General features: G+C 37.1%; 1 protein-coding gene across 3 annotated transcripts in view; it reads right to left on the minus strand.

Moving 5' to 3' along the window:
• Positions 1-15,534, minus strand: part of LOC123763025 (bumetanide-sensitive sodium-(potassium)-chloride cotransporter) — a 55,356-nt gene that overhangs the window by 9,555 nt on the left and 30,267 nt on the right. For all 3 annotated transcript variants that reach the window (XM_045749965.2, XM_045749963.2, XM_069302184.1), the window contains exons 5-15: positions 14,092-14,345; positions 13,549-13,663; positions 13,123-13,277; positions 12,632-12,826; positions 10,014-10,121; positions 8,396-8,519; positions 7,389-7,510; positions 6,507-6,642; positions 5,290-5,501; positions 2,826-3,067; positions 2,258-2,502 (exon numbers count right to left, since the gene is read on the minus strand). In XM_045749965.2, the coding sequence (XP_045605921.2) occupies positions 2,258-2,502; positions 2,826-3,067; positions 5,290-5,501; positions 6,507-6,642; positions 7,389-7,510; positions 8,396-8,519; positions 10,014-10,121; positions 12,632-12,826; positions 13,123-13,277; positions 13,549-13,663; positions 14,092-14,345 (1,908 nt within the window). The remainder of the gene's footprint in view (positions 1-2,257; positions 2,503-2,825; positions 3,068-5,289; positions 5,502-6,506; positions 6,643-7,388; positions 7,511-8,395; positions 8,520-10,013; positions 10,122-12,631; positions 12,827-13,122; positions 13,278-13,548; positions 13,664-14,091; positions 14,346-15,534) is intronic.

The raw sequence follows: 15,534 nt of genomic DNA on the forward strand, positions 1-15,534 counted from the left end.
TAAATACTATTTGCAACTACATAAACAAGGGTAAGCGTCCCTCTGTTGACTATCACTAACAAAATAAACCACTACACTGCCATGCAGGTCTGAACTAGACTCATGCAAGTCAGGAATTAAGGACAATGAAAATAAGACTGTACCTCGAGTCAACTTTTGAAACCCAAATGTCAGGATTTTTGCAAGAGCTAGGAGGAATATAATGATTTAATGTGTTAGAAACTAGTGAACAATGCAAACACCATGCGTTTTAAAGTAGTTCTCATAATTATATCCTTAGATCATTTAAATTTGTAAGCAGCACCTAAAAGCAATGAAATAAAACTTAGGCTTTGATCCAAATTCAAACATTAATGCCAGGATCACAGCCACTGCTTGAAATACCTAAATAAAGATCTTTAGCTTATTAGCAAATCAAATTATGAAACTAGCTCATCGCAAATGTAAGTTGCTTAACTTAAAGTCTGTATCTGTGGTTGTTCTCGAACTCACTGTTGAAATATATTAAACTGTGTAACTAGCTTATAAAGATAACTAGCTTAACTAAAGGAATTTTGGGGGACCATTTCTGAGCTCATTCATTATGTACCTCTGTAACCTTTCCACTACTGCTCACAGGATGGGTATAGGGTGCATTATAAATGTAATATACTAAAAATCTAAACTAATTTGCACTTCTGTATTTCTCTTGGTTGATTGATCATATTACTATGTGTTACCATAATTACATCTCTCTGTGCCTCAAATTCACCCCTTATCTTGTTTTGTATTCTCACTCATTTTTGCTCATGAGACATGTGGGGTGAGTGCCCTATCCACTATACCACAGGGTGTAGTGAGACGAAGAAAATTAAACCTTTGAAAATAAAGAAACATATAAATAGATAAGTCAAGAACAAAGGAAAATGTCTCGCATCCTGTACATTATCACTCCGAGTTTTATGGGCCGAGAGACTATTTGCAAAATATATATGGTAATTTCCGTTATGGCCTTCACATAACAACGATCAACTATGAACACCACACCAAATGACATCTTTCTCCTCAGGCAATAGCCATATAATCCAAGAGTCTCTTGAGACACTTTACATTGAAAACCTGAAACTTTAATAATCACTAAAACCACAAAAAATAAGGAACATATATATATATATGACATATATATATATATATATATACTGTATATATACAGTGGAACCTCGAGTGTCGAGCGCCTCAATCTACGAGCATTTCGAAAAATGAGCGTGCCACTAGGCGAAAATTTGTCTCGATTGACGAGCGTTTGCTTTATTAACGAGAAAAGCACATGGTGCTTCCTTGCGTTCCCGCTGGTTCTCGCAAATTCTCGGACACCTCCGACGATGCAAATAACTGTTTTTTTTTTTTTTTAAATGCTAATGATGCTGGGATGTAAAGGGGTGACTGCTGTAATGTTGCAAAGATTTTTTTTTTTTAGCCAAAATTAGAAAAAAAAATCGAAAAAATTTAAAAAAGAACAAATGTCATAAAGGTTCGTTCAGTGAATGTCAGGAAGGCTGCTATATTTTTTATAAAAAAAAATAGAAAAAATAAACAAATTTGAAAAAAGGAAAAATGTCATAAAAGTTTGTTCAGTTTGTGCCAGGTAGGCTGCTCCATTATTTAAAAAATTGAATATCATATTGATGTTTTTCAGCGGTAAAACTGATTAATTTATTTCCATTTTTTAAATGGGGAAATTTGTTTCGAAAGACAAGCGTTTCACGTGACGAGCTCGGTGCCGGAACGGATTAAATTCGTTAATCGAGGCACCACTATATATAGTACAGTACATATAATATAACAGTAATAATAATAAATTTATATGGTTCAACATTTTTATTGATGACTATACAGTACTGCATACTAACCACAATATTCATCTAATGGGCCGAGATATGTTGAACATCTGACCATTTAAATGATAAATAAAAATAAAGCATGTCAAATCTGTGGAGACTTTTATGAAGACCTTATCAAGTACTAAGTCTAGAAACTATTATGAACAGGGGTATCTAGTTTTTATGAGAATTATGATGCAGGGTGAAGATAGTATATGCAGTGTACTTTATGATAAGTTAATTTACAAATCTTATTCTTAATTTTAGTATTCTTCACAAAAATTCAAATGCAAATCATTACCCAAGTTTGGGTTGAGTTTATTCAAACATGCCTTAATTCTGAAAGCTTTTGAAACAAAGAAGTTTACAGTAACTTGATTAATAGTGTCACTACTTACAGGAACCAGAACGAAGATCGGCCCCATTTTGGGAGTGGCCAAAACTGCCTGTAGAGACAGATGTAGGTAAAGTTAAGGGATTGGGGTTGTATGTGTTGGGAGCGCTGGAGGAGGTCGAGTTGCCAGAGGCATTAGCAGTCAAAGTTGGGTCATCTTCATCTTGTGACACTTCTGTCAGGTTTGAGTAGTCGAGGCCACCCTCCACACACAGGATACCAACAGCCAGATGCAAGCCAAAAGCACAGCTGTAGGGACACGTCATTTATGGTTGTTAGATCTATCAAGATACATAATAAGGAAATCAGCTTGTTGTTATCAGAGATGCAAGCTTTCTTATTGTTTCATATAGCTTAACAAATTACTTTCAACACTTAATGAGGAGGGAGAGAGAGCGTGATTAAGGCCCTTCTCCCCAAAAGTACTTTATGAAAGTGAAGACTCTACAGATGCTGTACATAAATGTTAAAACAGACTTGTGCAAACACAATATCTGCAGAATACATCAAAATTTATCAATAAATTTTTTTTATAAATACAGTACTGTACAAAACTTGATTCAAACACTTACTGGATGGTTTTGAAATAACTCTGTAGTTCCTCAGCTGGGCATGTCTGCCAGGTGGACTTGTAACCCATGAGGACTAAATTGGGCCGTAATTTACCCAGTCCCACATTACACATTAGCATCCTGGCAGCCAAATCCATAGAGGGGCCGTCAGCAATGGAGTAGAAGGCCTTCACCTTGTGTCGACACAACCAGTTAGTGGCGTCTGCTATTAGTCTCTCTCGTAACCGCTGTGGCTGCTGTTCCTGTGATCATAAAGTAAAGTGTACATTTTCTAATTATTGTACTTATAATTTGGGGGAATATCTCACTATTTACAGTCCTTATCGAGGACACTAAGAAGATGGTGGCCCTCAGGTAAATACCATAACAAAACTTATAATTTCCAGTAATTAATAAAAAAATAGAATAACACTCAATACTAAGATGAGTCAAATTGTTCCCTCACTGTGATAACATATGTTACTTGAATTGTACCAGAAGGCCACCATCTCTCTAATGGCCTTGTTGGGGACAGAAAGCCAGCAACCTGTCAAAGGTTCCCCATTGTTCCCGAGGATTTTCTTCCAGCTGGATTTTGAAATGAAGTACTGTAATGTCATGGCATTCATGGCTTCAGTGGGTAGGTGATTCCATGGGTTTATATCTTTATTGGTGGGAAAAGTATCTCCAATTTTCTGCCCTGCATTGTGGCTTGCTGAGTTTGAAGCTGTTACCTCTTGTTTGCATTACATTTGACCTTATAAAGAGTGGTCTGAATCAGTATCCTCAAGCCTGTTCAGTATCTTAAAAATCTCTATGAGATCAGTCTTGTTTTGGGCATTGCTATGCCCTATATGCAAGGTTCTGGATTTTCAATACAGTATTAGAAAGCATTTGCCAGTAACCTGACCATTTATGGGGTTCATGTAGATCCTTTTTTTAACATTTCAATAATTTCCTTGCTTCCTAATGAAGTGAGGTGGATGCCAAAACTGATATGACAAAGAATACATGTTCTGAGAAGAGGGACACCATGAGCATCTCTCTCATCATGCAACTACACTTAGGTAATTAGAGTACCCCAGGAAAACACTGGTACATTCCCACACCTACTTCACACAAAGCATTGGTCTGATGATGGAGAAGCTGTGCCACAACAGATCCTATAATGGCTGTCTGTTTATTTTGTGGCAAGTTTGGTAAATTTAAAATATGAAAAAGATTAGAAAAAGAATAAAAAATACAAGTTGATAATTATTTTACATAATGAACTGACGATTTGGATTTCACTACATCTTCCATGGAATTTAGATATATTTTTTAATCCAAAATTGGAGGAAACTCCAGTGAGCAGATATGGTCTAGATTTTTCAAAATTTCACTATTCGGGGGTCTGGATTTTCCCTTTGCATATTAGTTGCTTTATTAAATGGACATACAGTGGTTAATTTATTGTTATCCCTTAAACTGCGCAACACATCATATGACGTGATGGAGCACCACGCAAGATTTGAATAGCCAGCGGGGTAGGGGTGACCCCCATATGCTGCCCAGGGACTATAGTAAACAGCAGCCATTTTGTAAAAAAATCCTGCTCTCGCCACCAACGCGTGGGAGGCCTCAGTTACCCAGCAACACAAGAACCAGTATATAAGCCAGATTGTGTTCTTGACTATAATATCAACATGCGTTTGGTTGATAAATCCAGTCTCCGTGGTGTAGTGGTTAGACACTCGCCTGGCGTTCCACGAGCGCTTTGTCATGGGTTCGTATCCTGGCTGGGGAGGATTTACTGGGCACAAATCCTTAACTGTAGCCTCTGTTTAGCTCAACAGTAAAATGGGTACTTGGTTGTAAAAACGATTCTTTGTGAGGGTTTTATTTTTTATTTTTTAAATAAAATTTATCATTATTATTATTATTGTACAATGAGATCCCATTAATATGATATATCAATGACAAAATCAGCAAGAGCCATGCGGAGGATTCGAATCCACACATTTGAACCCAAGCACACACCCCCAGACCATTGCACCACGACATGGTAAAAGCAATGCCACCTGGGATTCAACTGAATCTACTAGGGGTTCTGAAGCTTTTGCTGAAGCCCAATCAGGGGTTTCATTCTGCTGAATCTGGCTTCTGCTGAAGCCCAATTCAGCAGCATATAATACTGACAAAAGGTGTTGCATGACATTTAATCAGTTAGTGATATATCTGAGAAAGAAGAGTGGACCTAGAATGTTACTCTAGGTGATACTAAAATTAACTGCCAGTGTCGGAAATGTGCTGTCACAGAGAGAACACAGAGAGAGAACAATCATGAGAGAACAACTGTTGCCCTTCTCCCTGTCCACCTAGCTTGTTTCCCTAAATTTACCCAAAGGTCACCATCCCTAGTCACCTTAACAGGGACAAGCCTCAATGCCATTTTCACTTCCCACTTTACCATAGATCGTTATTATTATGAGTGCAAATAACTTACTTTGAAGCAGTGACCTGTGACCAGAAGGGACATGTTCTTCGTGATGGAGTGTGCAAAGTGGATAAGAGGCGGCCTGGAGGAGGGTGACCCACTCAACACCAGGATCTGGGGACGGTACGTCTTGATATGATCTCCTATCTGATTTAGAGATATGACTGAGCTCAATGCCAGGGTGTATATCTGAGCTTGTGTTGATGATCCCCAGTTTACATCTGGAAGATAGACAGTATTTCATTATTATGATAATCAGGTAATTACATATGCCCATGTATTAACAGTCTTCCTTTTTTATTATACTGCCATACATGCACAATACAAATCATTTATAAATTCAGTATTAACACATTCACTGCCAATTAGTTGATCAGAGTGCAAAATGATGACAATGATATAGAGAGAGACAAAGCTTATTGACTTTACCGAAGATGATTTCAGGTCACCAAGGACTTTATCAAATCTAACATTTGATTCAACTCTTGCAGGCAAATCATCATCAGTATACTGTACTTTACCTTCAACTTGGGATTTCTCTAAATTTTCTCCACTTAAACTGCCGTCATATTTGACATTATTTTTACTTTGATACAAATTGTGTTTGTTATAAATTTGTTAAACAATTTATTTTCCTGTTATTACCTAAATTGTTGCAAAATTGTACAAGCCTGCATTGTTTTCACTAAGTTATGGGTCATTCAATGCAGTGTAACACAAAATAGTTCTCTACAATACTTGTGTATATTATATTTACTTATAGGATTTGCTGATATGATAGTTGCAATGTTCATTGTTATGCCCTACATTTAAAGTTTTGTACAATACGGAAAAGCATTTACCATTTTCTGACCATTTGTGAAGTTCATGTAGATCTCTTTGTAAGGCCTCAGTACTGTTATTGCATCCTACTTTATCATAGATCATAAGTGTCATCTGATAATTTGGTGATGTGGTTTGTAATATTCTCATCTATCATTGATGTAAATGACAAAAGGAATCGCCCTAAGATGGAACCTTGCACTACCCAACTCGTCACATTTCTCCTGTCAGATTCATTACCATTTGGGATAGCTCTTTGTTTTCTTTGTTTTAACAGACAAGAGAAATACAGTAATAGACATCAAAATTCATGAGCAAGTCAGAACTTAGATATCACAATGCCCCTAATTAACAGAAAAGTAAAGGAGGAAGAAAGAAGAAAGTGTTAGAAGTAAGATGATCACCTGGCTTTCTGTAGACAACAATGAAGTACAGGATGATGATGATGACGACGGTGATGAGTGCTGTATACCACTGGATGAGGAACATGATGGCTGTACACAACACTCCTCCAAGCAGACTCAGCCACTGGTTATAGTACTGCAATGCACAAATATATTAATACTGTATACCACTGTATTAAGGCATGCACTAATAAAAAACTGTTATAACCTAAAATAATCTCACTACATGTCTGATATACTTGAACATTCTAATTGCAAAAGAATTAATATGTATAAATTTGTTTGGCAATGTTAACTGGTTAGCAAAATAAAGTGGCTATGGAAACATTCAAGGGGCAGATAATAATAATAATAATAATAATAATAATAATAATAATAATAATTTTTATTTAGGTAAAGGTACATACATAAAGAGATTTTACAAAGTTTGTTGGCTTTATAGATAGAGCTAGTACATACAATGCCTAAAGCCACTATTACGCAAAGCGTTTCGGGCAGGAAAAAACACTAATGACTAAAGCTTAAAACTAATGGGTAAAAAGAAAAAAATGCGTTGATCAGAAAAGAGCATTTCATTTCAAAAATTTGAAATGCGAAAGAAAAAATGCGTTGATCAGAAAAGAGCATTTCATTAGCCTTAACACCCTGTTTTATAATTGCCTAGAAAGAAGAGCAAGTTGCAAATATGCATTCACTCCTTTTAACTCTTAAACCAATTTTTTTTATATTAAAGTATCAATTTAAACAGTGCAACAAATTAAAATTTGAAATCTTTGTACATTGAAAGCCCTACCCATTTATTGGGCTCCATCCCAAATGGGCTAAGAGATTCTCCACCACATTGTATTAAAAAATCGATCAATATAACATAGTGGAACAAACCTTGAAGGTGGGTCTCCAGCTGGGGATGTGCTGTAGGGAGGCATGGAAGGTGGAGAAGTTGATGAGGGCGTAGGCAGCCAGGAAGAAGTTGGTGATGATGGGAGCAATTGCGTCGAGGCGAGCTGATAAGGGGAAGGGAGAGAAGGCACCCGATTAATGGACTGTGGTCACTGTTGAAATATTCATTATTAATATACCTTTCTGGGAGAGGCTGTTATGAAGGCCTCCTGTTGATACCAACCTGGATAGCTCCACCCAATTCAAAATAACAGGCTTTTGCAAATCAAGTGAGCCTACAAAAGTAGGCTTTAGTAAGCCTACTAGGAACCAGAGGCCAAAACCTAGCCCACTCTAAAGAGGTGCATCGAGCATGAGGAAACTTAATAATAATAATAATAATTTCTATTCAGGTAAAAGTACATATATACAATATGAGTTACAGACAGAATGTTGGTTTTCTAGATAGAGTCAGTATATACTATGCCTGAAACAACTAATACACACAGCACTTCAGACAAAAAGTAGGGAAAACTTAAAAAATAAGATTTAAAATTGAGATTAAAAGCATAAATTGAGCTGAAATACAAAAATAAATACAAAAATAAAAAGAATGACAATAATTACAAGTTGAATGAAACTGCAGAAATTGCAACAGATCAGCAAAAGTAATTTTAACTAAATAAACAGACGGAATACAATATTTGTTAAGTTTATAAATGGCAGATATCAGCAGTTATACAAATTAGTCATTAATCATTAAAGTTTGAGAATAGCAAGACATGGGTTGAGAATTAAGAGGTAAGGTAGGTTACTGGGAGTTGATAAGGTAGTACAGGTATTATTAAATAATAATTAATAAAATTATTATCCCATACTATGTAAATTGTTTCCTTCCAAAAGCCCAGAAACAATTGTAACTGTCTACTATCAATTATGCAAATGTAGACAGGCTTAATATCGCAGGCTTCCCACAGTACATTGCCACAGATCGTACACTTGCAACTTACCAATTAGTGTAAAAACAAGCACAATGACGAATGTGAGAACGTAGCCACGGTAGGGTTCATCGCCCTTTCCATAACCTTTAGCGAAGATCACAATACCTGGGTATAGCTTATCTTTACATAGTGCCTGCAAGAAAACAAATTTTGTCTATACAGAAATAATTTACAAATTAATTAATAAATAATAAACTGCATATTATTTGCTAAATTTATTTATGCATTTATATACAGTATATATATATATATATGTCAGCTCACATTTAATATAGTATTTAGTATTACCTCAATAATGTAAAACTCAATACACTTATTTAAAGTTATGACCAAAACTTTGCATATAATTAGTGGCTTTATAAAATATTCAAATACTAAAAATTACTAAAAACCCAATTAGCCTTTTAGTAGTAGAGATGTATGAAAATATCTCTTTCACAGGACATGTGAAAAATGTTGCAGCCACCTAAGCAAGGTAACTACCTTTTATGCAGAGGGTAGAACAGCACCTAGATGCAAGGGAATGTATAACACTAAACTCCAATTATCAGATCTGTAATGAAATATTACCACTAATTTCAGATTTATGTCTACCATTTTACCTAAAATTGTTAAACAAAGTTAGAAGACAATTTTTAACTGTGTTTAACATTCTTTAAAAAGTTTTCACTAGATGGACAGTTAAAATCCATTTAGTGAAAACAAAGTTAAGGTATTTGTCCAAATTCTGTACATTTAGACTCCCCCAACATAGAAGAGACATGGCTGGTCTGTGTATCTTACACAGCTACAATTTAGCTTCTCTACAAATCCCTCCACCAAGCAAAAAGTACCAAACAAGAAGTGCAATATGTGACAACCAGGTAGCGGTTCCCTTTGCACAAATATAGCAGTTAAACACTCTTATCACCTAAACTGCAGAATGTTATGCAACTCATTTTGGCAACAGGCTGGTAATCAAAACATCTTGTCATTTTAACAATTCAAAAATCTTGCAAATGAATGCCTCCAGTCCCTACACTGTGAATAAGGAAAAACTTGCCACTGTTGAGGAACTAGTAGAGTAAAAGACTACTGCATCCAAGGTTGGAACCTCACTTTCAAAAGGGCATAGCTGCTTAGGACTAAGTTCAATATAAAGCAACGAAAATCATCCCAGAACCAAGTCAGCTCTCATGTTAGAAATGATTGAGGGGCCAAAAGGACTAACAGCACTGCATACCAGACAAGACAGGGCTAATCTCATCAAGATCTTTAAAACACTGAACAAGTTAGAGAATATTAAACCAGACCAGTTCTTTAAAAAGGTCAACTGTAGCGCATAAATGTGGCAACACCTTCAAGCTCAACAAGCCACAATATACGCCAGAAAACAGGAGATGCTGTTTCATCTCCAGTCATAATTCCATGGACTTGCCTAACTGCTCAAGCTATGCATGCCAAGATATTATTTTAGTTCAAAATCTAGTTGGAAAAATCCACAGGAACAATGGAGGTACCTTTGACAAGCCACTGGCTTCCAGTCCCAGTCAAAACCACTGGGAAGGTAGTGGCCCTAAGGTAAATTCAGGTAAAACAATGATAGAAATTCATGCATTGATAAAATGTGATAGATGCAGTACATTACCTGGAAGACTTTAGGTGCCGAGACAATGGAGGCCAGAGCAGAGGAGATGGTGGCAGCAAAGCAACCAGCATAGATCAGTGGGCCGAAGATGGCCACCAGCTCCATTACCTGGAGGGGAAAGGGTATATAAATTTAGAGAAAATGAGTATGTGGGGAGAGAGGGATCATAATATGCAATACAAAATAAGAACAAGTCAAATCATTTACGAGAAAAGCACTACAGTACATAGCATTTTCCATAAAAGGAAATTTTAGTACAGTAAAGTGTATAATAAGTTTAATATATTGTTGAATATAAAAACTATTTATTTTGTGAAAACTACTATCTGTTCTTCTGTTGCAATTTTTGCTGTACCATTTTAGGAGCACCAGTTTAAGAGAAATACTCATATCAACACTACCTAATCAATGCCATATAACCTACCTTACCGCCTAAATGTCAACCTATGTCTTGCTATTTTCAAACAATACTTATTATTGACCTACTTGTATAACTGCTGATATTTGCCATGTATAAACTTGTACAAAAACATGAATACAAAAAATGTAGTCTGTTTAGTTAAAATTACTTCTGCTGATCTGTTGCAATTTCTGCTGGTCCATCCAAAATATAATTATTGTAATTTTGTTCTTTTTTTTTCCTTTTTCAGTCCAATTCATTCTTTTGATCCCAATTAGTCTGTCTAAGTTTTTAAGTGTTTTCCCACATCTTGCCTGAAATGCTGTGCATACTAGTGGCTTTAGGAATAGTATATACTAGCTCTACCTAGAAATCTAACAGTCTATTTGTAACTCATTTTGTATGTATGCACTTTTACATGAAAAACATTATTATTATTATTATTTGATTATTGTAATTTTTCTGTTTCTCTATTTCAGCTCATTTTTGCTTTTGATCTCAATTAGTTTTAATTTTCTGTTTTTTGTTTCCCACATCATGCCTGAAACACTGTGTATTAGTGGCTTTAGGCATAGAACTTGCCTTACACATGAATCCAACATTCTCTTCTTGTATCACATTTTGTATGTGTGTACTAGAGAATGATCATCAGGATCATTCATTCTTCCTCTGCCATGCTGCCTGTTGGGTCAGTGACACCTATGACCCCTGAGTCCAGAGGGGTTTGCTTCTATCTCACACTCATGATGATATTCAAGCATGTCAGGCAGCTTTTTTTTTTTTTTTTTTTTTTTTTTTTTTGAGATATATACAAGAGTTGTTACATTCTTGTACATTCTTGCTTCTGCTTTGTAGGATCAGTTTGCCTGCCTTCAGCAATCTTGGTTGTGTGTGTACCTGTTGGATGCTCTAGAGCTGGCCCATCTTGTTTTTAGAGACCCGAAATTGGAGATGTTGGTGCGTTCCACCTTGGTACCATCTGCAACTCCTCTTCCTTCCCCTTTGGGTATGATACATCAGTAACGTCAAGCTTCTCTTCTTCCCTCCCTGCTTCCAACTCCAAAACATCTGAGGGTTTCAGAGTTGGGGCAGGGTTTAACACAGGAAGGCAATTGAGCTGTCTAGTCCGGTGGAGGTTTCAAGGTTTTCTTCCTTCTAGCCAACCCTCTTCATCAGAAGCCTCTCCTTTGGACTCCGCTTTCCTATCCTGGGCAGTGGGTGTGGACTCGGACTCTGCCCCAAAGCCTTCAGGTTTGAATACCAGGGCTTGGGGGGGGGGGGAAAGACAGATAGGGAGCTATGGGTTTCCTTGGACCCCAATTAGACCTTCGTTCCTTCTGACGAGAACCTTTTATTTCAGGGATAGGGCATGCACATCTCCCTCCTTGTTTCAGTTTGATCTTAATGTTGCTCCCCCCAGAGTTTGTTTCTGCATGACTCTCGGCCCATCGAATGTGTCTTTTATAGGTTCCCTTCATCTTGGATCCCTCTTCGATGGTAAAGATAAGCATCTGTGGCAAAAATTGTGCCATAACCCCCCCCCCCCCAAAAAAAAAAGGATCCAAATTGTTGAAGGCTAACACCAAGCAACTTTTTGGTAGGAAACCATAAAACACAGCTGCAGTGGTTAGCAATAATCAGTGGCATGCAAAAGCACAAAGCAAACACTAATAGTACATAACACCACTTTTCCTCCAGCAAGGTTATGGGTAATGCCAAGGCTGCAAGTGAGGGTAGCCAGCTACATCGACCCTGTTATAGTGATGGTGCTGCCCTCAAGGCAGTGGTGTAGCCTTTGATCTACTAACAGTAGTTTAATTGCAGAATGATAATTGGTAGTCTTGGTACAGTACAGGTTTTTCTAATTTTTGTTTGCAGGGAGAGTTTGAGAGACACGAGTCCTAAGTTTGTATTAGAATATAGGTACCACATAGTGAATTAGTGCTTGGAGTGATGGCTTAAGTTGTGATTTGCCACAAGCAAAATCCTTGGCCTGATGCAGATGGAAGTCTTGAAAGCTTGGCAGGTGAATCATTTCCTGGGTATATCATATAGGTTTACCTTACCTGGTATGGGAGCTGGCTAAAGGAATATTTGGTAGGCTTTAGTTCAGAAAAAATTAGTTATAAAATTATGACTTTAGTATGAGATATTAACAATTAATGTTTCTAGAGAATACAAATTCTCTTCAGAAGATGGTAATATGCTAGTAACATACCTGAGAGCTGTTGATAAGACCATATTTACAGACTGTGTCTGTACAGTTGTTGAAAGACCAGTCTGCTACAAGAGTTTCATTACCATTTGCATCCCTTATTTCCACACCCCCAGCCAACAGCACAATAACCATGTAGGATATGTAGGTGATAATGATGGCTAGAATTGTTCCCTTGGGGATAGCTGCTGATGGGTCCTGACAATCCATAAGAGGCAGGTTACTAAGAGAGGAGCTGAGTGCATGTACGTTATATTTGAGACAATAATTATGCAAGCTTTCTATAGAAAAGTTCAATTTAATTAATCATAACATAAAAACATAAAGGAACTGCAGAAAGCCTCTTGGCCCACTCAAGATAGCTATTTATATATTCATCAAAATTCATTCTATATATGTTCAACCTATGCTTGAAACAACCCAGTGATCCCAAGTCTTTTTTTGTGACCAAGTAATTTGTTCCATAAACCAACAACCCTGTTTCCAATCCATACCTTCAGGTCACCAGAGATGTTGGCGCCAGCCAGGATGCCGGTACAGGCAGGGAAGAAAACACTGAAGACACCAAAGAATCCCATGTTGCCTTTCTCCCCACTCTGGGCTCCCTCATCACGGTAGTCAGAGTAGAGGTTGTTGGTGAACACTGTCCCTGCAGGAAAAGTAAAAGGACTTGAGCATTGGTAAATTCTTTTGCTCTCTCTTCCCTCTCCCTTGTCCCTCTGCAGTATCTCTCCTCTATTCACCCTACTTAAACTCCATTTCCTGATCTCTATCTCTTTTGGTTACAGTTCCATACTAGTACCAAGAGAGCATCTCCATGGATCAATAGGTATGGAATGTTCTCGCTAATCAAAGCCTTTACTTTGTGGGAACCTCTGTTAAATAATACAAAAGACTAGTGCATAGACAGGCTCACATACCATTGAGACCGATGAAACCCATGGCAATCTCTTCATCGCTAAGAGGACCCACGAAGGCACCAATGATAAAGTCCAATATGGCCACTAGAAGCACCACCAGCAGAACTACTTGTGCCTGTACACAAATTTGAGCATAGAAGATAAATATCTCATCAGTGTTTTGCATTAACTTATGTACAAAATTATATATTGTATACAGTAGTTACTTAGAGTGCAATTTTTTTATGTTTAAACTGACAACTAAGTACCTACAAACTACAGTACCTTTTTAAGTTTTAGCCCTAAAATGTATTACCGTAATTAAAAGCACACACATTAATCTTAAGGTAAGCCCAAAATGCTTTGTGTGATTAGTTGATTTATAAAATATAAAAGATCTACTATAAAATCACTAATTTAGTCTGAAATTTTATATTATTATTACTGTACTGTATAATTATTAATATTATTTCATCTACATTTTTTAGGTTTGATTATCTTCAATTGTACTAATTCTGTTAAAGGAGAATATCAACAGAGTACAAGATCATCATAATAACTTACCCTAGCCTCCCACTCCATGCCGATGACACAGATTGCAAAGAGAACAACTAGTGTGATACTGCCAATTATTCTCACATCGTTCACACTATTGTCAATGATCTTCAATCCCTGAGACTTCAGCAGGTCACTCAATGATTCACAAAAGCCAACAATATACATGGAGGCAGCAATGGCATTGGCCAGGGAGAAGATCAACCCAATGGCCCCTCCAAACTCTGGTCCTAGTGAACGGCTGATCATGTAGTATGTGCCACCTGAGGGAGATAGGTGGAACTTTAAGTGACAACTGATGGAAAGGCACTTAGGTGGCATCAGAAAAGATAGACGAGACATTTAATCAGATTGAAAAAATCCCATTGTGTAAGACTATAACCCAGAAGATGATGTGACGCCAGTGGCACTTATGTTACTGTAGTAATTGTATCGTTTATTTCACTCGATGCGTATCTCATGTTACTTACCCGAGGGCCATTAACACTAGTGGCCTCAACGAGGGCAGGAAGCTGCCGGCTTGTCAACAATCCTCCCATTAACCCTGGTGATTTTTTCCAGTTGAATTTTAAAATGTAAAAGTTTTGGCATTTACGGCTTCAGCGAGTAGGCAGTTCCATGGGTTTATAACCTTGTAAGTGAAAAAGCATCTCCTGTTTTTGCCAGCCCCAAGGCCCTCAATCATTCCTGGTAAGAGAGTTGACTTAATTCTGGAATGATTTTTGTCACCCGGTGTTGTACTTTCTTCAAAGCAGCAATGTCTTTTTGAAGATGAGGTCATGGGTCATTTCCTCATGGCTGAAGATGGTGTGAGGGCTCAAGAGAATATGGGAGTATGGCCGACATTTACTTGCACAGAAAACACACATGAATCTAAGGAAGAACTTCTCTAATAGAATGTTCCTTTTCACCTTACCTGATATGTTAGATTAAGGACCTGCCTGAAATGCTGTGTGTTAGTGGCTTTGCAAGAATGTAAAAATACCAATCTTATGTAATCTCACCAACCCATTGTACCTTCTTGTGAATAAATGTATTATTATTATTATAATAATATAAGAGTGGTGAATGTGGAACAGATTAGGATGACAAATAGTTGAAGTTAATACTAATAATCTATTTACAAGAAGGTATAATGGGTTTGTGAGATTACATAAGATTGGTATTTTCACATTCTTGCAAAGTCCCTAACATGTATAATGCTTCGATTCAATAAATAGTTTTTAAAGAGGATTCAATTTCAGCATTCACAAACAACTCAGCCCAAAAAAATCTGAAAAACTGTCAGTATACAGTACTCACTAAAATCAGATACTATGTTCCCCACTCCGTTCTCCCCTCATTATACTACCCACTAATCTATCCCTGTCTTACATACTGTATCTGTGCTTGGGGTTCAGTTACTGCAAATTACCTCAAGCCCAATCATCACCCAGCAAAAATCTGCCATCA

Source organism: Procambarus clarkii, chromosome 47 (assembly GCF_040958095.1).
Source record: "Procambarus clarkii isolate CNS0578487 chromosome 47, FALCON_Pclarkii_2.0, whole genome shotgun sequence".
Taxonomy (NCBI): Eukaryota; Metazoa; Arthropoda; class Malacostraca; order Decapoda; family Cambaridae; genus Procambarus; species Procambarus clarkii.